Source organism: Notamacropus eugenii, chromosome 6 (genome assembly GCF_028372415.1).
Source record: "Notamacropus eugenii isolate mMacEug1 chromosome 6, mMacEug1.pri_v2, whole genome shotgun sequence".
Classification (NCBI taxonomy): Eukaryota; Metazoa; Chordata; class Mammalia; order Diprotodontia; family Macropodidae; genus Notamacropus; species Notamacropus eugenii.
This window is the reverse complement of record NC_092877.1, coordinates 35603151-35629023: the sequence shown is the minus strand read 5'-3', so window position 1 is coordinate 35629023 and position 25873 is coordinate 35603151. Positions and strand designations below refer to the sequence as shown.

Genomic DNA, 25873 nt, shown 5'->3' with positions numbered 1-25873 from the left:
CTTTGTGTTATTTGGGCAAGTTAGCTCTACTCTCTGGGGCTATCTCCCTGGCTTGTCCTAAGCAATATCCAAAGGTTCCTTTCAGGTATGACATCCTATAGATCTAGGATTCTAAGAGAAAAAAACCAAAATGATCTTGAGTGACAAATGTTTTTTACAGTTCTTAAATGGTGCTAAGTTTTCACAAATGGCTTCGTCACTCACAGTACTGCTGGATGTGCCCTATTTTCATGATGACAGAATGAATGAAGGAAAAACCAATTATTAAGCACTAGCTCTATGTCAAGCTCTGCGCTAGGCTGTGGAGATATAAACAGAAAAACAGAGATGTTCTCTGCTCAAGCAGAGGGAGAGAGAGAGACAATCCATCCAAGGCGACAGGAGGGACCACAAGTTCGAAGTTCTGCTGCAAGGAAGATGATAAGGCTCGGGAATCCTTAGGGTGCATTAGGAGGTCAGATTAAAGTGTCTAGGGGTGTGCAGGCTGCAGAGGAAGGGCACATGGTGAGACCCAGAGGATCTTGGGATATAGCTACAGCCTGGCAGGCCTCCTTACCAGGAGGACTGGATCCTATCCACTGTGTAAACAGTGATTTTGCTTCCCTTCACTATCAGCACTGACAGGGTCTAAGTGGTCCAGGGGTAGGGAAGGGCAGACAAGGGGGGAGGCTGCCAGAACAAGTGGCCAGTTTAGTTAAACAAGCACTCAAATTCCTCTTGGAAAGGTAAGGAGCTTGCGCGCTATAACCAGCTTAAATCAGGCTCATTATAATGATTACACTTGGGATTGCTAAATAAGGCTTTCTGATTATGTTCATGATGACAACTCTCTCAGGTAACGGTGAAAATTTAAGGTGGACACATGGGTGGGAACTTTGTGCCAGACCACTCAACTTCTGGCGAGAGAGTCTTTTTTCTAGGTCTGTGTCTTCTTTCACAATATGACTAATAAGGATATACGTTTTGCATGACTACACATGTATGACCTATATCAAATTGCTTATTGTCTCAGGGAGGGGAGAAAGGAAGAAGAGAATTTGGATCTTAAAATTTTAAAAAATGAATGTTAGAAATTGTCTTTACATGTAATTGGGAAAAAATAAAATATTACTTAAAAATGGCATCCATCAGCACATTAAACAAGTAATCTAAATTTAAACTGTTTGTTCTTCTCCTAATGTCCTCCCTTGCTGTGAACGGTGACACAGAGGTGACCGTGAAGGCTCTGTTGAGAGCTCCAGCAACAGCCTACTTGCTGTCATTTGAAGTGAAGAGAAATTCACCACCAGAATTGTGGCCACCAGACAGGGGAGACTATTTTTGGTCACAGCTATTCATGAAATCATTTCTAAAGGCATGAGGAGGGCTGTAAGGAGTGCTGGGTAATGTCACAGGTCATGGGCAATCGCAGAGGAGTACTGTTAGCATTGAGAGGGACCAGGAAAGCCAAGAGGCCACGAAGGAAAGCTTTGCTTAAACGTAAGCTCAAGTCAAATCAACACCACCAAATACATGCTTTTGTACTCCTTCCTACAAAAGCCCCCCCAACTGTGAATATTTGGACACATGTTAATATACAGAAAATATATTTTTCAGAACAATTAGATCCAGAATAATAGTAGCCACAAGAAGGCCACTAAATATAATTTCAAAGAATTAGAGTGTGAATCACAGAAGCCTTTTCTTAAAAATAAAATTTAAAAATCATCCTGTGACAGTTTCTTTTCCTCCTTCTCCAAGGTAAAGATCCATAGGGATGTTCTTATCACAGATCAGTTTGCTTGAAGTGATGAAGAGTGATGAACAATTCTATGAAATTAATTGATGTAATGAAATACAAAGCAGTCTTACTTCATATTTGTTAGCTTTAGATAGTTTTATCCCATTCTCAAGAATGAAATATTTGCCTTGAAGAAGAACTATCTGGAGATCAAAATCCAGATCTTACATGGCTAATTTAAGGTAAATTACTCCACTACAAAACTCCCCTGGTCTTGTCACAAGAAAAATACAGAAACTTATGGACAGAGGTGCAAGGACTATCTGCAAATACATACCATGTTCTAATCGCTCATGGTCCGAGTTCAGAAGAAAGGTTTTAAAACGATTGGAGACATAGTGGAAAGCCAGGAATTTTAGGTAATAGTGATTGAATTCAAATTCTGTTGGATACTGGTTGTGAACCTAGAACAAAAAAAGATAAGAGTGATCTATGTGATAATACAAAGTTGTCACCTCACTTTATGGAAGACCTTAAAGAAGAACCTGAGACATCATGGTCTTCAGTATGTTCATACCACTTTCACATAAGTATGTCCCCAAATGGACTTGTTCATCTAAATTAATTTAATCTTTAAGTAAATATTTACTAACCATCTCTTATGTACAAAGCATTGTAATAGGTTTGTCCTTCAGGAGCTAAAACAGGAAATAAGATACATAGATAGAATATGAGGTGGAATGTGACAGGTGTCATATGACTGACACATACTTATGGATGTGGACATATAACAACTGATGTAAGGATTTAACTTCCTTCTCTGAAAAATGACAGGTTGGATTGAGAACTTCTAAGACCTATAACTCTGACAGTCTATGAGTTTAGCATAGGGGAAATCACAGTGGATTCTTCTGATTATCAAACCTGACATTTCTATAAGGTTTTATGGATGGAAAAGAAGTGCTTTCCAATGAGATTGTTATTTTTGATTCTCACAACTCTGTTAGATAGGTAGGGTATTCATGGAAGACTTCACAGAAGGTAGAAGGATTTGAGAGGGGTTTTAAAATAAATGGAGGGAGGCAGAGCCAAGACTGTGGAGTAAAGGCAGGGATTCAACTGAACTCTCTCAAAATACCCTGTGAATAATGTTAAAATAACACCTCAAACAAACTCAGGAGTGGCCCAACCAACAAAAGGAGGGGGTGAAACAACCTCCTATCACAAGAAAACTTGTAAGGTCAGCAGGAAAGGTCTGATGAGAGTGGAATGCAGAATAGTGCACGATGTGCCCAGGAAACAGGCCTCTGATGCATTGCCCACATGCAGTTCTGGGTTGTGGTTCCAAGTCCAGCACAGTGATCACACCTCTCCTTAGATCATACCAACCTGAAAGAATGGAGAGCTTACAGACTCCCAGAACTAGCTCTGAAATAGTGGCATGAAAAACCTGAAACTTACAACAGTGTTCCCTCAACTCAAGGAGCACAGTCCAACTTTAACATACAGTTAAAAGTAAAAGAAAAAAAAATCTGGAAAATGAGCAAATAACAGAAAAAGAATATGACCACAGAAAGTTACTTTGGTGACAGGGAAGATCAAAACACAAATGCAGAAGACAGTTAAACCAAAGCAAAGCCTCAAAGAGAAATTTCATTTGGTCTCAGGTCCTGGAAAGACTCAAAAAGAATTTTTAAAATCTAGTAAAAGAGGTACAAGAGAAACTGGGAAAAGAAATAAGAGTGATGCAAGAAAATAATGAAAAAAAGAGACAACAGCTTGAGAAAGGAGGTTCCCCAAAATATTGAAGAAAATAACCTTAAAAAACAAAATAGGCCAAATAGCAAAAGAGGCACAAAAATCCACTGAAGGGAACTCCCTAAAAAGCAAAACTGGTCAAATGGAAAAAATGTACAAAAATTCACTGAAGAAAAGAATTCCTTAAAAAGTAGAATTGGCCAGATGGAAAAAGAGGTACAAAAGCTCACTGAAGAAAATAATTCCTTAAAAATCAGAACTGGGCAAGTGGAAGCAAATTATTCCATGAGACATCAAGAAGCAATAAAACAAAATGCAAAGAATGAGAAAATGGAAGAAAATGTAAAATATCTCATCAGAAGAACAACTGACCTAGAAAATAGATAGAGGAGAGATAATTAAGAATTACTGGACTACCTAAAAGCCATGACTAAAAAAAAAAAAGGGCCTAGACATAATTTTTCAAGAAATTATTAAGGAAATCTGTCCTGATATCCTAGAACTAGAGGGCAAAATAGAAATCAAAAGAATCCACTGATCATCTCCTGAAAGAGATCCCAAACTGAAAACTCCAAGGAATATTATAGCCAAATTCTAAAGCTCACATGTTGAGGAGAAAATACTACAAGCATCCAGAAAGGAACAATTTAAATACCGTGGAGACGTAATCAGGATTACATAAGACATAACAGCTACCAAGTTAAAGGAGCAGAGGCCTTGGAATATGATATTACAGAGGACAAAAGAGACAGGATTACAATCAAGAATCACCTACCCAGCAAGACTGAGTATAATCCTTCAGAGGAAAAAAATGGACCAGAGCTGAATAGGAAATTTAACTTTCAAATACAAGACTCAAGAGAAGCATAAAAAGGCAAATATGAAAGAGAAACCGTAAGGAACTTGATATTGTTAAACTTGATACTGTTTACATTCTTCTATGCAGTTTCCTTGTAACCCTTGTAACTCCTAAGACCTTTATTGTTATCAGGGCAGTTAGAAGGAGTACACACAGAGGGCACAGGTGTGAGCTGACTATGATGGAATGATATCCAAAAAAAAAAAAAAATTAAGAGGTAAGAAAGAGGGATGTCCTGTAAGAAAGACGGATGCTCTGCAAAAAGGGGGAATGGAGAGGTAGAATGGGGTAAATTATCTCACATGAAAGAGGTGCAAAAGAACCTTCATAGTGCAGGGTAATATGGGGGGTGGGGTGATGGGCAGCATTTGAACCTTACCTTAGTCTCTTCAGAACTGGGCTCAAAGAGGGAATAATATCCACATTCAGTGGGTAGAGAAATCTATCTTACCCTATACGGAAGTATAAGGGGAGGGAGACAAGAAAAGGGGTAGTGGTGTGCTGATAGGATTGAGTTTAAGTGAGGCAGGGCTAGCAATCACGATTTCAGTCAAAGTAAAAGCAAAAACAGAACTAATCAAGCAATAAGTGGTAAGCTACATTTTGCTAAAAGAAACAATAGACAATGAAATAATATCAATACTACATATACCTACACAAAAAGTGATCATGGATTAGGGCACTAAAACTTCACAACCAAATGCAGAAAGGCAGAAATATTTAATGCATCATTTTCAGAAGATAATACAATAAAAATAATATCTAATAAAGGGCTATGAAACCATAAATTAAAAACTGATTGAAAACTAAACAATCTAATTTTAAAGAATGAGGGGGTCGAAGGACAAATTATAGAAAATAATTTCATTAAAAAGAATGATAACAATGAGGCAACAGAGTAAAATTTATGGGAGAAAATTTATATCTCCAAATGCCTACATCAACAAAATAAAGAGAGAAAACAGAAAGAAAACCATAGAGCAATCTCCCTAATGAGCATCAATGCAACAATTTCCAGTAAAATACCAGCAAAGAGATCACAGCAATATATCAATCACACACTATGATGAGATGGGATTATTATCAGGAATTCAGGACTGGTCTTCCTCTTTAAGGAAATTATTAATTGTTCTGTCCTAATACATGGTCAGTTTTTGGGTAGGTGCCATGTACATTCCCTTCTATGTCATACAATTTTCCCCAGAGGATGTTCACATCTAAATTTTCTAAAATTTTATTCACCTCCTTAACTTCTTTTTTGTTTATTCTGTAGTTAGATTTATCTAGTTCTGGGAAAGTTGAGGTCCCCCACTAGTATAGTTTTACTATTTCCTCCTGTAACTCATTTAACTTCTTCAAAAATCTGTATGCTATATCACTGATGCATATAAGTTTAGTATTGATGTTACTTCATTGTCCATGGCACCTTTAACCGAGATGTGGTTTCTTTCCTTATCTCTTTAATAGATTAGATCTATTTTTGCTTTGTCTGAGATCACGATTGCTACTCCTGCTTTTTAAACTTCTGCTACACTTTAGATTCTGCTTCAGATGCTTACCTTTATTTTGTGTGTGTCTCTGTGCTTCAGATATGTTTCTTGTAAACAACATATTGTAGGATGCTGGTTTCTAATTTACTCTGCTTCTGTTTTATAGGTGAGTTCATTCCATGCACATTCACAATTATAATTACATCCTGTGTATTTCCCTCCATCCTATTTCCCCCGTTTATCCTTTTCTCTCTCTCCTTTCAGTCTGTCCCTCCTCAAAAGTGTTTTGCCTCTGACTACAACCTCTCCAATCTGCCCTCTCTTCTATCAGCTCCCCCCTCTCTGCCTTCTCTTATCACCCTCCCTTCCTACTTCCCTAGATAGTAAGATATATTTTGACACCCAATTGTTGAATTGAAGAGAGGATGACAACCATGGTGAAGGGTCAGAAAACCAGGAATATTTATCTTAGAATGAGTGATTATTAAGCACCTAGAATGTGCCAAGCATGGTAGATACAAACAGAAAAGTGAGACAGTCATCCATCACAAGGGGCTGTCTACTCTTAATGGAGACAAAAAGCTTGGGAGATCATTTGCAGGATAGACAGAAAAGCCTCTGAGTCCTAAGTGTGCACTGCTGAGGTGATGTAAAGACCCAGAGGTCCTCAGGGAACAGGGGTAGGTTAGATGGCAGTACTCAGGGGTCTGGAGGGTACAGAGCAGGGAAACTGGCAAGGCCTGGTGGTCAAGCCTGGTGGTCCTTCACCTTAACAAAAGAATTTCAGTTATTAGTTTAGTTAGTTCATCCAAACAGTGTGAAAGGCCACATCTGTCCTGCAGGGTGGGTTTTTTTTTAAAGGATCTGGCCCACCAAGGAGAGACATGACAATTTTCTTTAAATATCTAACAAGGCTATCATGCATTATCAGACTCCCAGAATAATTAAGCTGAAGGGACATTAGAAATAACTTCAACTCCCTTTTACAAAGGAGGAAACTGAGGCACTGAGAGAGCTGACTTGTTCAAGGTCACATAGCTTGTTAGTGGCCAAAATGGGATTTGAAACGGGAGTTCTGTACTTCACTGTTCTTTTCCCTCACAAGTTATACCTTCCTGGAGACAAGGTGTGTTCTGTGCTGCTTGTGAGGCCTGAACCTGGGCCAAGGGATAAGAGTTTCAGGAATGCAGTTTGTCAAACAGTGGGAGAAATGTCTTTACAAAGGCGGAGCTTTCAGAGGGCAGTCTGGCAGGGTCAAATGCAGTTTTTTCCAAGATGAGAAAACCTGTGCATGACTGGATGTAAAGAGGAAGAAGCCAATGAAGAACAGACTGAAGATAAAAGAGAATAAAGGGAGAACCGGAGAAACAAAGTTCTAGAGGAAATGGGAGGGGAGAGGGTCAAAGGCCATGGCAAAGGGGAGGAAAGGAAGAAAGAGATAAAGGAGGAGACAGAGGAGGTGGAGAGGGGAGAAGGTGAAACAAATCACAGCTGGCCTGGATATTTTTCTGTAAAAGAAAAGACAAAGTTATCTCTTAAGATTGAGGAGAGGGAGTGGCACTGGGCACTGGAGGAAGGTGGAGAAATTTTAGAATAGTCAAAGAGGAAATTTTGCTAAGGGTTCTGGGATTTGCATAAATTAAGTATTTGAAGACATATTTAGAAGGCAATCTGGCATTAGCAGAAGATGGGTTTAGTTTCTAGGATTTAGATGGACCATCTAACTGCAGACCTATGATATATTCTTTAATCCTTCCAGGACCAAGAGTGGAGAGAAAGAGAAGAGAGAAGGGGAGAGGGAGGGTGAAGGGTGGGAGAGAGCTAGCAAGTACACAACTCCAACTTCATTCTGTCTAAGCCAAGAAATATTTTTGTTGGAAGCGAGGACATCTTTGGCTGGATGAATAAAGTTCCAATCATAATTTTACTCTATTAAAAAGCTGTTTCAAATTAGCACTGCAGATGGAATTTTCAAAAAGCGTTTGTAAAAGTCAACTTTGTTCTTTCTTTAAGCTGATCATCTCCAAAATGCATCTTGCATCAAGTATATCCAATTGTATTTTGCAAGCCAAGGTAAACTTGACACTTTATAGTATGTTAATTACTCCCAAAGAAATAGGAATTCAAAGTCATGTATGCTGTTTCTGCATGCTATTTGCCATAGTTTACACATTTGAACGTTAATTTCCTACAGTGAAGAAAGGCTCCTTCAACATGTCTTTAGCCTGTTTGTTAACTGGATCATGGCTAAAATGCTCTTAATTTATCTAGAAAAGACATGGAATTCAGGAAGAGGCAATAACAGGACAGTCAGGTCCCTAACCTAACAGGCCCCAGATCAACTGCACACCTGGACAGTCAGTCACCCCTCTTACTAGCTGCCCCAGATGCCCCATTTGCAAGGAGAAGAAAACTTGCCTTAAGAAACAGGGTCACAATTCCCTATTACTAAGTTGTTAGTTAGAACCAATGGAAAAAAACCCTTTGATTTGATTTAGGAGTTAGAAGATCCAAATGCTGGTCCCAGCTCTGCCACAAAGTTGCTCTAAGCAAAGCACTTGACCTTTCTGGGCCTTATTTTTTCTCTTTGTTAAATGAAGGTATTATACAAAATGATTTCTAGATTAGACCAGATTCTGATACTATGAACAGGCCTGAGGAGCAGCAAACTATGAAGACTGAGTGAACACGAACAGAGCTAAGTGTAGTAATTACGCAAAACTTATTCAAACTAACTTGACATATATTTAATAATATGCAAATTCTCCTGCTACATGGTAATTCAGTATAATCAGCAAGAAGTTCACAGAATACGACTGTAATTAGCATTATTCTTAGATCTTCCCTTCTTTGTTAGTCTTCTAGTATCCACAATCCACATGCAGGTTGACAGTTTGCCTCCATATAACACAGAATCTAATTCTGAACACACAGAGACACAATGACATTCAGGTATCAATGACGTATCAATGACCGAAGGTCTAGATCTGATTCTGTAAGACTGAACTTCTGTAATCCCCTAGCATAGCAGAGAATGCCACGTCCTGACTGGTCCTTCAACAGCACATGAAGTTAGCATCTATCTTTTCCCCAAGGTGCCTGGCTAGCCAGGGGCTACTGGCATTGCACTCTGGGCAAGTTTACTTGCCTTTGGGAGAGAAGCCACTGCCACATTAGCTGGTGGACTTCCCAAAGATTTCTGCTATTGGATAGACCAATATCATACACTTCATTGACATGAACAAGACAATAGCTGTCAGCCACTGGAAATCAGACTTGAGGTCTTGAAATTCTTATTATAAACAAAATACATTTTCTCCATTTGTTATAAATCTAATGTGCCATTACAAGTACAAGGCTTCATTAAGTTCAAAGATGGCTTTATGTAGTTTCAAAGAAAACTGTCAGAACTGGAGTTTGAAAAACTGAAGCATTTCAATAATGTCTCCTAATATGGAAAGAAAATTGAATATCTCGGTTCTTTAATAAAGGAATATGAAGTGGCTCTTGGTGAACTATGTATTTTACATCATTTCTGACTGTGTAACATGAAATACTTTCCTAAAGTGAGAGGCCAAGATGATAGATAGAGGGGCACCTAATGAAGCCCTTCTAGTTAAAACAGAATCCTCACACTGAGGACTTAGCATGCCATTCCAAACACAGATTTCAAATCACCGATGATTTTAGAAAAGAGACTAACACCAGATGAAAATCCAAGGTAGAGGATTGGAATTTGAGGTCCCAAGTCTGAATCCCAGCTCTAATACTGAGTAGCTATGTATCCTTCAGCAAGTTTCTTCCCAGATCTGGGCCTTGGATTCCCTATCTGTACACTCAGGGAACTGTACTAGATAGTTCCTTGAAGCTCAACCATTCTGTGACTCCAACTGTGTTAGAAGAAGCCATGACACTGCTACGGTTTGTGCTCCTTCCACTAAATAAAGGAAGGTGCTCTGTTAAGTCTCATTTGCATTAGCTGTGCCTGTGTCACTGATAGCTGAAAACTGTGACATAGGGTTAGCGTTTGCTCCACTTTCACTGGCTACATCCCATCTGGCAATGCCTCATAACAGCCCAAATCTGTACTACCATTTTACAGCTTAGTTGACACCTCATGCAATAGTTCACCTCCTCACTTTTTTGAACAGCTCTAATTAGACTGCTGGCATTTTTTAACTGTCTATAGACACACTGGTGTTGCCAGTTTCATTAAAGTTTAGAGTGCAAAAATGTACTGTACTTATTTCTTTCTCTAAATGTGTTCTGGAAGCATCTGTCAGAATTCCAAGGGAAAAACTCTGACATATTCAGAAAAAACAGATTCCCTGATAAGGCTGGCACATAATTAGAAAAGCAACCTACTGTAACAACCGGCTCTTGGTAGTTTGGTGATTGTCCTTGTGACTTGAATTTCATTGTTGAAAGCAAAGAAGCTTCCTGTAATGACATCACTTTGGCTAAACTGTCATTTGGAGGTGAACCTTGCCAGATGTTGCTATTATGAAACAGTGATTTAGCATTTGTAATTCAGCTGACACCTGGAGCTATTGGCATCAACAACAGCTTTTTGTGCCATGAGGCAGTTCTAATTTAAGAGACAGAACCTCCTGTGTTTTCTTTGTAATTTGATTTGAATTCATGGACCAGCTCAGGTAGTGCTTCACTGGACTGTTCCAAGGCTTCAAAATGTGAATCTGAAAGAGTTAACTGGTGGAGAAAACAGTTAAAAGGGGATGTTTTCATGGGTCATTGTTTCTTTCAGAAATTATTTTGGTTGCAACCTTTGGTGTGCTGGCTTAACTTCTGGCAGTACACAGGCCAACTGGAGTCTGCCTGTACCTTTGACATCTCCCTGAAGTTCACTGGAAAGGAAACCCAGCAAGGTGTTTATTCTCCTTGGATCAGCCTGCTGGAGATGATGAAGAGTTAAGTCAGTTGGAACAGACAGGACAGTTGTTACCAAGGGCACTCCTTGGCCTCCACTGCTCCAGGGGAAAATGGCCCCACTCTAACTTAAAACAAGCTGCTTTCTGAAAGCCATTTTGAATGCTTGGATTAAGGAGGCCTGCCTGACTCAGCCGGTACTTGCTTCAGCTGAAGTTCTGGTTAGAGGAGCTATTAAGTCAAAAGAAAGTGTGATGGGACATGAAATGATGCTGAAAAGTCTTAAGGCAGCTATGTCTATTCTTTCACTGTGTTTGGTAAACCATTAATATGCAATACATGAAAAACAACTCATCTTTCACCTCAGCATCAAACAATCTAACAAAAAATGCTTACTAAGCCTGGTCTAGTAGAAAAAGCACAAGTCTACCCCCTCTTAGTTATGGCTTTAGAGCAAGTCACCTGGCCTCTCTGGGTCTCAGTTTCCTCATTTGAAAGTGAGAATAACTAAATAATTAAAGTTGAGCCTCTTTGGGCTGCCATGAGGCACAAATGAATGAATGTATTTAAAGCACTTAGTAATTATGAAGTACTATATTAACTTAACAGAAACAGTAGTGGGAAACATCTTTGGTGACCACACTACTCTGGTTTATGCCTTCCTTAATATGAACAGTTAGAGGTATTTGCCTCTATCATGGAGAATACTCAGCATCATGTCTACAGAGAAGGAGGAGTCAACACAGAGAGTGAAGTCCTCCATATGCTCCTGTGTGCTGATAAGACATTTTACTAATTGCATCAAGGCCCAGAATATCACAGAAGCTCCCAAATGGGATTCATGAACATTTTGTAATATATCTAAAGTCTGAAGTCCTTTGAAAATTCTTGCACACTTGTTTTTCCATATGACTTTCATAATGATTTTATTTGGTTTTATGAAGAAAACTTTTGGCATTTTTATTGGTCTTGCATTAAATATGTAAATTAATTTAGTGAGTATTGTCATTTTTAAACCAATTTATTCATAAACACAAAATGTTCCTCCAATTATTTAGGCCTGCCTTTATTTCAGTCATTATAGTTTTATAGTTTATATACATTTTTAACTAAATTTATCTCTTGATGACTTCATCAGTTCATCTGGCTTTAATTATCTCAATGCTAATGATTCACAGATATCTAGTATCAGTCTTCCTCCTAAGCTCAAGTTCTGCATAACAAACTTCCTATTATTGGACATATTAAATTGGATTGCCATTCGGATCACAAACTCAACATGCTTAAAATAGAATTTATTATTTTATCTTGAGAGAAATTTCTCTCTCATATTAAGCCAATTATTAAATCTGGGGAACCCAAGCTTTTTTCCCCCATCCTATTTCTTTGTCCAAAGGCCAGTCTTCTCAAGGACGACGCTGATGGAAAACAGGATTAACATTCTCCTCATTCTGGGTATTGCCACTCTACCCAACCAGATCAGACTTCTAATCTAAAATGAATTCCTTCCCATTGTGTTCTACTCAAACTAATAAGGGCAGAGATTAATCCTCTGTCTAGGTTGCCCAAGGCTGTGGGAGATCTGGGTGTAGAGGTAGTCCCTTTGTCCAAGAATGTCGTGACGTCACTCTGCCATCCCTTCATTATAATATGTCCACCTATCATTAATTCTTAACCAATCAGAGTTGATTGCCACCCTCTGGAACACCTACTTTTCCAAGGGCATAGAAGCTGTCAGTCTGCTGCCATGATTGTTTTGGTCTAAGAGAGACAACCAAATGACCACTCTTTTTATTAATGTTAGCATTATTAATAAAATGATTAATTACCCAGAAATTATGTCTCTCAAATTTTTTAAACGTCACAATCTCCCAACCTCATCATTCTTTTAAACTTCACTATTTTTGTCTAGGGTTCTACCGTCTTCCCAGTCACCTAGATTCACATATCCAATCGGTTACCAAGTCTTACTGTTTCTGCCTCAACATCATCCCTGTCTGTCTCCTTTTCTTCTCTGCACCATCATCACTTAGTGAGCTTCACCATCACTTAGGTCTTTATCACCTCTTGCTTGAACCGTTCCAACAGCCTCCTAAGTGATTCTCCCTGCCTCAAGTTCCTCCCTATTCAAATATTTCTTCCATATAGTTGCTAGAGTGAGTGTTCCTAAAGTGCCAATGTGGCCATGAGCATTCTGGAGAGTTCCCATCACCTTTAGGATCAAATCTAAACTCCTGTGTTTGTTTGGAATTGACAATTCCTTACAGCCTGGCCTCATCCTGTTTCAAGACTTGGGCATCAGCTCTTTTTGCTCACAGCCATACTGACCTTTCTACTGTTCCTCACACATGATGCCTCCTCTGCTTGTTCTCTCCTGATCCCCCTGGGAGTGAGGATTTTCCCTCTATCGGACTTGTATCTATTTTGCATGTACATGATACACACATATAATAATGTGAGTATATGTGTATATGGATATGCACGTGTGTGTGTATTCTTCCTTCCTTAGATTATAAGCTTCTTGAAGGCAAGTTCTTTTTCACTTTTTTCTTTTTATTTCTCAGAGCCTCAGTAGGGCACCTGACACACAGTAAGTACTTAATAAATATGTATTGACTGACTGAATTAGTTCTCAAATATTTAATGGTTTTTGTCATTATTGTAAATGAGACCTTTTCTTTTAAAGAATGCTTTCTTGATCTTTATTGCAAATAAGAATGGGAATGATTTTTGTGGGCTAATGTTATATCCTGAGACCTTGCTAAACTTACTGTTTTAATTCATTTTTTGATTCACACTGCTAGATATTCCAGACATTCTAGCATGTCACCTAAAAATTGTGCTATTTTGAGTTCTTCATTTGCAATGTTAATCACTTCAATGGTTTTTGTGTGTGTGTGTTTGATTGAAACTACTAGAATTCTAAGTATTCAGTAAAATAAAAGTGGAGAAAATCAGTATCTTTTTTTAATCTGATTTGGAATGTTTGAAATTTTAAATAACTGTGTATTATGTTGGCTCTTGGTTTAAGGTAGATACTTTTTATTGTGTTGGGGAAAATCTCTATATTCCTATTTTTTTAGCTTTCTAAATATTGTGAGTGATAATATATAAGGAACAATTACAAACTTATGAAGTTTTTCCCCAATTTACAATGGATACTTAAAAAATACAATTTCCAAAAGAAGGAAACAGAAATTGTCAATATTCATTTGAGAAAATGCTCAAGCTTGCTAATAATCAAAGAGCAACAAATTAAACCAATTATTGGTACCATTTCACATCCTTCAAATTGAGGGGGGGAAATTAAAAGCAATAAAACTCAGTGCTGGCAAACTGTGGACAAACAGGCACACACACACTCCCTCACTGCCATTAACAGGTTCTTTCTGGAAAGATATATGAAGTAAAAGTCACATTTAATCCAATAATGCTATTTTTGGGAATATACACAGAGGCTATTATCAAAAGCTATCTGTTAACTTACTTTTGTAGTATTCTATGTAACTACAGCAAACTGCATATGTAATGAAAAGGGAATTAAATAAACTGAGGTAATAAAATAACGCAACTTAAGATTGACAAATGTAATGAACATAGGAAAGTCCTTTAAGAAATATTGCAAAACGAGAAAAGCAGAACCCAAAGAGTATACACTGTGACCACCTCAGAGGAAAGTAAGTGGAAACAAGAAGCAAATAAAGCCCCCTGAAAGAGAGTTGGCGGGGGAGCTGGAAAGCCTAGAGGGCTTCTGAAAGCACAAAGAGCGGTGCTTTTTAGGGCTTAGGAAACTGGGCCTGAAGCAAGGCCTGTCTCTTGTGGGCCACGTGAACTACTTGCTCTTCTGTTTCCTCTTATGTGAAGCAAGTGCTGGACTAAGTTTTATTGAGTCAAGGGAGTTAGAACAGGGAAACAAATTTAAATGTAACAAGGTAACTTGGTCCTACTGATGCTTCATATTTAATGTTCATTGCTTTATTCCTCCCCCGAATCTCATGACTTTCACCACCATGTCACAGCAGCCTTCTCACTCTGGAAGACTATTCCACACTTGCAGTCTCTCCCTCTGATTGGTCGATTCCTCCAAAAATCTCCACTTTAAGCAAAGTGACCAGGTCAGCCATGTTCATCACTTCACTCCTCTCAGGCTCTTCTAACTCTTTGGACTTTCTCTACCATCCTACCTTTTGCCCTTCCCCCTTTCACTTTCCTTTTATGTACTGTATTTCTCCATCAGAATGTAAACCCCCCTGGTAGGGGCTGTTTTTCTTTTTGCCTTTCTGTGTATTCCTAGCACTTAGCATAGTGCTTGGTACAAAGTGATTGCTGACTTAACATTTAAGTTTGTGAGAAACCATTAAAAATTAAATTTACAAACACTCATAAAAATGGTAACAATCTATGCAAGAAAAACCATTCAGATGAAGAATACCTGAAGACTACGATTTGCAAGTTGGCTAGAGGCCCCATACTTGTCTATCAGTACACATATTTGGGGCATACAATGCAAATGTTCCCAGAATTAAAGAGCAGGAAGAAAGCAGACCAGAGTGAGCTTTACTCTGAAAGACCCTTCTTTTCAACACCAATGTTCTTCTGCTGATGCTACATAGGTGGGAATATGGGAAAATCACTATTTCTAATAAATCAAAATTTTAAGTCTCCCGGGAGAGGTGTATAATGAATATAAATGATCTGCAGCAAATTTAAAATGACAAATTATATGTAAGAAGTGGCAAAAAAGCTATCAACAGGATCTCTGACCAAACAATGGTGTAAAATAAGAAAAGCTGTTAGAAAGAAAAGGATGCTGGTACTCACATGATAGTAAAGAGACCTAGAAGAAATTAGGTGGACCCCCGTGTCAGTGATGTGCAGGAGAATGTGGACCAGAAAAAGACAAGAAGACATGGTGTGGAGGAGCTATAAGTTACGCCATTAAAATAAGTACCTCCATCAATTATTGCATTAGTGCTGAAGTACTGAAATAACAAAGACAAAACACATAAAGAGAGAGTGTGGTGGAGGGGCCAGAGTACTAGACTGAGTGTCTACTACATACTATCTGTAAGACCTTGGGGACAGGTCACTTTCCTTCTCAGAGTCTCAGCTTTCTTGTCCGTATTATGAGGGGGTTGGACCAGATTCATCCTCAAACCCCTAATGCTGATTGCTTTCATGGCTCCAGGTTCCAGAAACTATTATATATTATACTGTGCAATGATTCATTCATTCTAATTTATATATTGTTTAAACTACCCCTTGATGTGCTCAGGATGTAGGTTACCTTTAAATGCACTGGTCACATTCTCATCCCCACCTTTGTTACAACATTTTAAAAGGGTATCCAAGGTTCTAAAAAATGATTAAAGTACTTGAGAGACAAACATATTGGAATATGTGATGACAATGGCTTCTGTATGATGGTCTCACATATTTTATTGAGTCAGGCTTGGAATCTGGGCCATTTTCTACTGTTAAATTCTATAGAAATTTGCAGTCTGAATTTTTTTTATTAAAACAGATCTTTTCTTTACATGTGGAGTAGTATCTGAATCTTAAGACACAGTTTTTGCAGCAGCATAGTGGAAAGAGCACTAGATTTGGAATCAGGAGACACAGGTTTGAATCCTAGCTGTCATCTCTTCCCTCTCTGACCTTGGACTAGGAAAAACTCCTCTCCTCAGATGATTAAAGTTCCTTTCAGTTCTAACCTCTTTAAGTCTGTGAAGTCACCCAACACTTATTTTACACCAAGGATTTTTACATCAAATGACTTGGCCAAGTTCACACAGCCAGCTAGTGCGTGGGCCTGTATTTGCACCCAGGTCCCCTGAATCTTAGCTCAGGGGTCTTTCCACTGTAAGACACTACTGTCCACATGGGAATTAAGATGTGTATTGTTTTCCTGGGGGCCCAGCAAGTATACTTTCGTGGAAAGCATGTCTGATCTTGATCTGCTGGCAAAGAAAGCAATTTGCAGGAAGACTGGGATTTCCTTTGATGGAAAATGGATGTTCCTTTTGCTTAACAAAGGTTTGTGTTTTTTTTGTGTGGGGGGATCAGCTGGAATTATTCAACAGACATTTTCTTAGAAGCCTTGTTCTAAAGATCAGGTTCCTATTCTGTGGCACAAAAACATTTCCATTTTTCTTACTGACGTAGACATCAAAGATCAGTGATGTCAGGGAGGCTTGCTCTTCTTAACAATAATTACAACTAGCCAGTATCAGTTTGTCAATTTCTTCAGGAAGTCTGACAACTTCAATAAACTGATCAACTGAGGCAGTTACTTGGTGCAGTGGATAAAGCACTGGGCTGAGTCAGGAAGACTCAAGTTTCAATGTTTACTAGCTGAGTGACCCTGGGCAAGTCATTTCAACTCCAACTACCTCATTTTTCTCAGCTATGAAGTGGGGATAATAACAGCAGTGGTATCCCAGGATTCTTGTGAGGATCAAATGAGATAATATTGGTAAAGTTATTAGCACAGAGCCTGTCACATACCACATGCTCAACAAAGGCCTCTTCCCTTCCTTTGAATACCATGCATACCCAGCTGTGTCATGATTACCTGGTGCACACAGTCCAAGAATTGTAAGAAGATGGGAGCAAAGCCACTGCCCTGACAGTTGAAGGTCAAGTTGCTCCTCTGACTGAATTTATGGCCAAAGGAGAGCCACTCTTTCTCCACCAGCATCCGGAAGCCTGCCAGAGTCCGATAAAATGGGTCGCTGAGCAGCTGGGCAAGGGATGCCACCTAGGACACACACAGGGAGGACAGGGAATTAGCAGCAACTTGAAAAAGGCTCCTGAGTTCCACAATGATCCCCATGAGACAGGAGGGAAGTTACAAAGTAAAACAAACAAGCTGTGAAAGCATTTTTACCAGCAGATCAAGTTGGTTGCAACAAATACATTCATAAATTTTTCTAGTAAGTTGTAAAATCTCCAGATCAAATTGGACTACCATGTTCTCTTTCAGGAAGCACAAAATTTGAACCATGGTTGGATAAGCTAGTTTACAACATATTTGCTCAGGGTAAGAGAATCAGTGCTACCAGAGATTAACTAATAAGTCCAAGGACAGGGACATCACTGGCAGAAGGAACTCCAAGATGAGCACACTTTGTCTGACAATGCGGGTCACCCAGTGAGGATGGTGCCCTTGAGCCCATATCTCCATGTCTGGAGGCCTGTCTAGATTCCCTCTCTTTGCCCTCGAAATGCTGCTGCTCATGTTTCTATAGAAAGCACTTTATGGCTTACAAAGTATTTACCACAACCAACCAGAGAATCAGAGCTCAGAGCTGGAAGAGAGCTCAGAAACCTGTGCCAGATTAAGAATTCTCTTGACAACATCCCCAATGTTATCTAGAATTTATTGGAACACCTAGGTAAAGGGACCCCACTGTCTCCTTTTTATTTTTATAAATGTCATCCCACTTATTTTTGGACAGCTCTAAAGTGAGGAAGTATTCCACATCTTTGTAGTCTCCATCCATGTCTCCTTTTACTGCCCCAAATGTGAAGAAAAGATCCATGTTTAAAGAAGGAATTTATGACTAAAAGAATTCCACTGAGCTATGACAAACAATATGCTGCAGTGGAAAGAGGATGGGATTTGGAATCAGTGGATCTGAATACAAATCCTGGCTCTTCCACTGAGTGTGAGTTTGGGCAAGTCACTTAACCTCTTCATGACTTTATGACTCAGTTTCCTCAACTATAAAATGAGGGAGTTGGACCAGATGACTGTGACTTCTGGCTTTAAATGTATATACCTAAAAATCCTTCAAATACATAAAGGCAGCTATCTTGTCCATTCTTTTTTCCTAATATATCATTGCATCTTCTCGTTGTCCTACCTGTCTGCCTCCTTTGTGGACCTGTCATCCAACTTCTGGTCCCTTGGTGTGAGTATTTCTCAGGGCTCTGTCCTGAGCTCTCCTCTATCCTCTCTCCTTCTCTATCAGAAAGCTCATCAGCTCCCATTGGTTCAAGTCTCCTTTCTACAGATAACTTTCCAAGCTGCCTGCCAAGTCCCTCTTCTGAACCTCACCCCTGCATCAACAACTGCCTGCTGGAAATCTTTCCTTGGATATCCCACAAGCACCTCAAACTCATTATTTTCTTCCACAATTTTTCTCTACTTCCAATGTCCATTTCTGTTGAGAGCACCACCATCTTCCTGGTCACTTAGTTTTATTGCTTCAAAGTACTCACTGATGCTTCCTTGTCCCTCACCTCCTGTGTCCTATTTGCTGCTAAGCCTTGTTGATTCTGTCGCCCCAATGCCCTTTCATCACTTATACAGTCATCACCTGATCAGCTCATCACCTTATCAGCTCCTCTGGAACTACTATAATTGCCTCCTGCTTGGTGTACCAGCTTCCAGTCTCTTTCACTCCACTCCAACCCCTGCTCAGCTGCTCCATAGGCCTTCTTAAGGCATGGGCCTGAACAGGTTACTCTCCTGCTCAAAAACCATCTGGGGCTTCCTGAATACAAATCTCCAGATGGGCACAAGACCTCTCTTTCCATTCTTCTTTTATGCTAATCCCCTTCACAAACACTGGGCTCTGGCTAAGACCTTGAAGCTTTCACTTCTGTGCATGGGTTATTCCCGCATGCTTGGAACACTTGCCTTTATCTCTGCCTCTTGGAATTCTTGTTTTCTTTTGATCAGGTACTGTCTCCTCAGTGAAGCCTTCCCTGATTCCTCTTGACGTTACTGGTTTTTCTTAATTTTTCTTCTACTATGCTTATGAACATGTTATATGCCTTCCCTCCTTTCTCTTTGTGTCTTTCTATTCAAAGCACCTAGCAGTGTCTTGGACATAGTATGTACTTAATAAATGTCATTAAACTGAGTGAAAAGGGATCCATTTCCTTCTCTACACTTTCCCGTTTGTCAATGTCCTTTCTACACTGAACAGAACATCACTCCGGTGGTGGCCCGCCCAGGGCAGAAGACAGTCTGACCACAACTTCCTAGGTTTTGTGTTCCATGTCCCTCTTAATTCAGTCTAAGATCGCATCAGTTTTTTGGCAATGACTCATATTGAGCTTGTAGTTCAATAAACCCCCAGCTCTTTTTGGTGATTCACTACTGTCTACCCATATCTTCCTGATCCTGTATTACTGAGTTTGTACTAGGGAAATAGTTTGAGAATTATGAGTATTTAAGTTTTACAGATGAGGAAACTGAGGTTCAGACAGATTTTGTTTTTACACTTGCTTATTATCACATTATAGAACCAAGAACCGAAACCATAATTTCTTCCTTTAATTCCAGGGCTTTTTCTATTCTACTATCAATCAATCTGAATAGAGTCCGTATGCAACTCACTCACACTCTCCTCATCCCACCAATACTGATGGTCTCCTCTCTCTATTCTTGACCATTTCAGGAAAAATAAGGAGGATTCCCATTGCCAAGAAATGGAGAAAAATGACCCAAATCTCTGCCTAAGTACATTAGGGTAAGCCCAAATGAAGGTTGGTATTCAGTCCTTTGTCAACCCAACATAGCTGCAAGTGCTGGTATTTTGCCTAATGGGGCTGAGTAAATGCCTGATATGTGTTGAAATTCCACAGCTAGAGTATTTGGATGGAAGAACACATTTGAAACAGGGTTTCTTCACTTGACAACGACAGCGCTCATCTGATGACCAGGTTTATTTGTTGAACTCGGCAACAATCTAAACTGACATGTAAATAACAAAAATTAAAAACATGACAAGATTCATGCAGTAGTTTACTTGTGTGGTGATATCCCAGCCATCTTCCAAACAGACCAGGACAGAGGAACCACTCTCCAGCACTTCAGCTACAACCACAGCCAGCAGCAGTAACCTGTGGAGCTGAGGGATGGACAGAAAGGAAACCACAATTTAACAGAGTACAGCTTGGCAACTGTGGACACAGAGACTTTGTTTCACCCTGGGATGTAACATGTTACTGTGCTATGAACACTGCTGAGTCATTTGGAAGAGGCAATCCCAGGAGTGTCTGTAAAGTTTGTAGAGTTTCAGTAAAATCAAGATTAAAATGCCTAGTACATCGTTTTAATGTCTGCTTTTAAAAGTTTCCAAGTAATAATGTTGTGAGGGAATTTGACCACACAGAATTCCTTGGTAAGTGGTAAAGCCAGAATTTCAAAGCAAGGTAGTCAGGCCTGAGATGATCTTTGTGCTTAAGAAGATTCTTGCACACACTGAATGACTTTGCTTCTTAAAATGCTGCCATCATTTTAGCTGAGTACTGCTGAAAACACTTCAGGTTGATCATGATAATGATGATGTAATCAAATAGGAAGAACGCTTTCTCCATTTGTTCTCGGTGATTATACTAAGCCAGCTGACTCACAGCCCTCATAATAAATCCATGATTTGAGCTTAGTAGGTAGTTTTCAAAGTGAATATATCTGGGCCAGCCAGAGCCATGGAGATATTTTAAAAACCTCAAACTCATCTGCCATCTCACTGATCTGGAGATTCTTCTCTGCCTGCCCATCCAGTGCAGCTTTTGCCTGAGTCCTCCCATAAACTGCCACAGAATTCCATCTAACATTTCAGAGGCCTTCATCACTTTTTCTTGGCAATACCAGTGGGGACTGTCCACATTTTAAAAATCACGTGCATATTCTAATAAGTGAGAGAGGTCCCAAGAACAAGGTGGTATCACTTTAAATATATATATGTGTGTATATATATATTTCCCCCAATTACATGTTAAAACAATTTTTTAAACATTTGGGTTTTTTTAAGTTTTGAGTTCTAAATTCTATCCCTGCTACTGTGTACTGGTTCTGTTCACTTCACTTTGTATCTGTTTGTGTAAGTCTTTGCTGGTGTCACTTCTAAGTAGGGAACAGTAGGAGGGGAATGCCCTCCTGCACCTGAACATCTTTCTACCCAACATGCCTGCTCATCTTTTGATTGTCACAATGACTGTAATTCCTTTGGGACAGGCACTATATGTCCCTGAGTTCTTTGTTAAGTTTCCTCTGCAAACAGCCCACGAATCTGTTATTCACACTTTGGTTTGCCCGGGAGTTAGGTAATGGGAGAACCTAACTTTCCTGCAGAGTTGGGGACCATGGGTACCAGACTGACAGACAAACCTGCATGTATGTTGAGTAGGATGGCAAGAGGAATGTGAAGATTAAAGCACAGGGCTTGGGAGGGAGACCTTGGGTGATACCTCAATTTGGGGGTGGCTTGGTTGGGCACCAGATATTTAAGTGCATACATAAGGGGAAGGGGCTAAGGAGGAAGGAGCGGCCAGGAAGAAAAAGAGGAGCTCTGAAAGGAGACATGGAGGGTACTGAAAATAAATTCTATTTCCTAAAGTTGCCAAGGGCCAGCTCTACACATGCCCCAACTTGGATAAAATTATGGTTATCTCTCTTTGTCTAGGAGAGGGAAGGAACAACCAAAAAGTGCTCTGAATGAAGAAGGTAAAGCAGTTAAATTATCTCTTAGATATAATGTAATCAAAGATGAATCTTATTTTGGTTTCCCTTCATTTAGCTTACTACACATCCCACTGAATGATGAAAATCATAGTTTTGGACAAAAAAATAAAACTAGTGCTAGGACTTTCCTTGAAGTCACTAATTACCACCCTTTTCTTTCTTTCTTTCTTTCTCTCCTTCTTTTTTCCTCTCTTTTTCTGTTTCTTTCTTTCTTTCTTTCCTTCCTTCCACACTCTCTCTTAGTGAACAGACTCTGCCTGCTGCTTCCACAGTCCCTCCATTTCCCCCCTCTAACTCATAGAATCTAAGGACAATCTTACCGCTATATCCAATGGGTTTTCCTCCAACTTCATCTTCCTTGGCCATTTTCAGCATTTGATGCTACTGATTTCGTTCTCTCCTCCCTTTCTGGAAGTTCTAGTTTCTTTTAGCTTCCTTGATATTGCTCTCTCCTGGTTTTCCTCCTACCTCTCTGATCATTCCTTCTTTATCAATCATCTTTGTTATTCCTTTCTTTTCTTCCTTCTGTCCTGAAAGATGTTTCTAAGGGTCTCTTTTCTGTCTTCCTTTTACTCTATGCTCAGATGATTTATCTGTTTTTTTCACTTTCAACTATGCCTTCATGCCGGTGATATCCAATTTAATATATCTGGCTTGACCTTCCTGACTTTCAGTCCCATATTTATGACTTACAAGGTATTTCAACTTGCAAGTATCATCATCATCACAAATTCAACATGCTTAGAAGGAAACTCTGGGTGTGTGCATTTGTGCTTGAGTGAGTGTGTGCATACAAAGTTAAAGAATGTGGTAAATTTATAAAAAAAGTATAAATGAAATACTAGGGTTGACCAAAGGAGAGGAGGATCACTCTCCAGCAGGAAGATCAATGAAAGCTTGCTAGAGGAGTTGGTCTGGTCCCTGTACCACAGCTGGGATTTCAATGGATACAGACAGGTAGGAGGACATATAAAGCCCAGACAACAACATGAGTAAAGGCAGATAAATGAAAAATGCTAGAAATGTTTGTGGCATGGTGAGTTGTTAAAATTGGCTGGTACATGATGGACAGCAAAATAAAATAAAGTTGGAAAAGTAAGCTGAAACTTTGTGGAAGGCCTTCAGTGCTGGCATAAGGAACTTTGTAAGCAACCTGCTCAGAACTGTGCATCAGGTCATTTTTTACGAAGGATGAATTGAAGGGGTGGGAAATAGGAGATAAGAAACCAGTTAGGAGATCACTGCAATAGTTTAAGTGGGAGACAGGGAAGGGTCTGATCTAGGATGGGGACAACTGAAATGCAAAGACTGAGACATACAAGACACTGTGGAGATTAAATTCATGGGATTTGGCAACTAATTGGTAGTGACTGAAAAAATGGAAGGGAAGACACAAAGATGGCATTTTGGTTCTGGGTGACTCGGAAGATAGTGCCATGAACAGAAAAGAGATGTCAAAAAGAGAAAATAGTTCAGGAAATATGCTGAGTTGAATTTTGGATGTACTGAATTTGAGGTATTGGCAGGATATTCAGTTAGAAACACCTTGGAATCAGTTGGAAAAATATGTCTGAGGCTCAGGAGAAGAACTGGGGTTGGATATTTACATTTGAGAGTGGTCTGCAAAGAGATAATAGGTGAGGACTGTCTCTCTTTGAGAGAAAAGGAAAAGGAAGAACAGGTGAAGAAGAAGCAGGTCATAATGGGAGGTAGAAAGCCAGGAATGGAGGGAGCCTCAAGAAGGGGACTGTCAAGAGTGTCCAGTGTTGCACAGGAACCAAAGAGGATGAGGATGAGCACGTGGTTTTTGGATTAGGTCACTAAGTGGTTTGCTGATGTGAAAGAGAACGGTTTTAGTAGAGTAACTGAGCTAGATGTCAGATTTCCAAGGGCTAAGGAATGGTAGTGAAGACATGAAGGCAGAGAAAAGAAGTCTTACACAGTAGGACAAATGGGGAACAGTGTTAGGGAAAGTGTCTCAAGATAGGGGAGGAATATATGTGTTTTGAGGTGGAGAGGACAGTATGAAGGGGTGTGTGTGTGTATGTGTGTGTGTGTGTATGTGTGTGTGGGGGAGATGACCACAAAGACAAATCTAGTGAGGGCTCAGAAGAGGGAAGAGAAATGGGGGCACAAGTAGAAAAGTAGAACAGAAGAGCTGCCTGTGGCTCAGGTAGAGGAAGAAAGGAGAAACAGGTGGGGTAGACACGGAGATGTGCGGAGGCATGAAGGAAGGGGCTGAGAAAGCTTGTAGTCTACAGTACCAATCTTCTCAGTGCAAGAGAAGTCAATCATCTGCTGAGAAATGGTGAAAAAGGTTTTGGACTAGTTAATATGGAAAATCTGACAAAAAACAAAGAGATAATGGTGGGGACCCATACTATGATTTGTGGTTGTTGTCCAATAGTTTTCAGTTGTGTCCATATCTTTGTGACTCCATTTGGGGTTTTCTTGACAAAGATATTCCAGTCGTTTGCACTTTCCTTCTCCAGCTCATTTTTTAGAAATCTGAGGCAAATTGGGTTAAGTGATTTGGCCAGGATCACACAGCAAGTGTCTGAAGCCAGATTTGAACTCCTGACTTGAGGTCCAGTGCTTCATTCATTGTGCCACCTAGCTGCCCCAAACTATGAATAAGAATCATGAATTTCTAGGAAGCCAGTCAACATAGTTTTAATTACTTTCTCTAGTTATATTTGGGTGCTTAGGAGTATAAGCCAAGAATGTGGATTGTGGAAGTCCTGTTTGTAGGGTTCCCAAGACAGAATTTGGAATTTTCAAAGCAGCTATGTTTAAAGGTCAAGGACATGAGGGATTCTAGAATGTTTAGCGAGGACATCACTGAAATGATCAAGGGGTCTTAGTGGGGAGGAAGGCAAGTAAAACCAGGAGAGGTCTAAAAGACTTGGAGAATAACTCAATGGTCAAGGAAGTAGAGGTCATAATAAAGGTTCAATAGGAATGAGAGAGTGATATAGACAGAAACAAAGACATACATGTTAAGGGAAGGTTCAATAAGTTGAAGGTTGAGTGATGTGCAACAGGACTGCTCTAGAACTGGCAGTGGAGAGCAAGGAGCATGAGGACCCCTTTTCTCCTCCCTCTGAGTTAGGAGAACAGGAGTGGGTGCTGCTTCTGCTGGATATAGTTTTAAGGATGGTGGTGTTTTCAGGACAAGACCAGATTTTGCTTAAAGCCAAGAGACGAAGGCAGTGCTTGTAAGGAATGTCAAAGAATAGGGTTTTCTTAAAATCAAATGAATATTCCATAGGACACAAGGGGCAAATAGAGGGTTGTGAAGGGCAGACAGAGGCTTGGTCTAGAGCTGAGTTGGAGAGAAGAAACCAGGGGCAGGGACCGTGTACAGGAAGGCATTTGAGGGTAATTGAGTTGGGCAGCAGGGCGCAGTGATGGTGGAGTAGGAGGCTTCCCTAGGGGCTAGGAACGGCAGTGGTAGCAGAACTGAATAAGGCTAATGGTCTAGGGAAGGTGGGGGAAGGTCATGTAGAAATCCTGCACTAGAGAATGTAGGACAGGTGTAGGTATCACCCCAATTAAACTGTAACCTCTATCAAGGCAGGGGATGGGTCTTCTTTTTTTTCTGTATCCCCCATGGCCAAGCATGAAGCTGAGCACAAGGTTCTCTAAAGTGTTCGATAAATACGTTGACTGAGCCT

The 25873-nt window shown here is 39.8% G+C and overlaps 1 protein-coding gene across 12 annotated transcripts in view; it reads right to left on the bottom strand.

The window, feature by feature from the left end:
• SBF2 (SET binding factor 2) overlaps positions 1–25873 on the bottom strand; it is a 500875-nt gene that overhangs the window by 30811 nt on the left and 444191 nt on the right. For all 12 annotated transcript variants that reach the window (XM_072619459.1, XM_072619460.1, XM_072619461.1 and 9 more), the window contains 3 exons: positions 20479–20580; positions 17289–17474; positions 2058–2184 (listed from right to left, as the gene is read on the bottom strand). In XM_072619459.1, coding sequence (XP_072475560.1) covers positions 2058–2184; positions 17289–17474; positions 20479–20580 — 415 coding nt within the window. The remainder of the gene's footprint in view (positions 1–2057; positions 2185–17288; positions 17475–20478; positions 20581–25873) is intronic.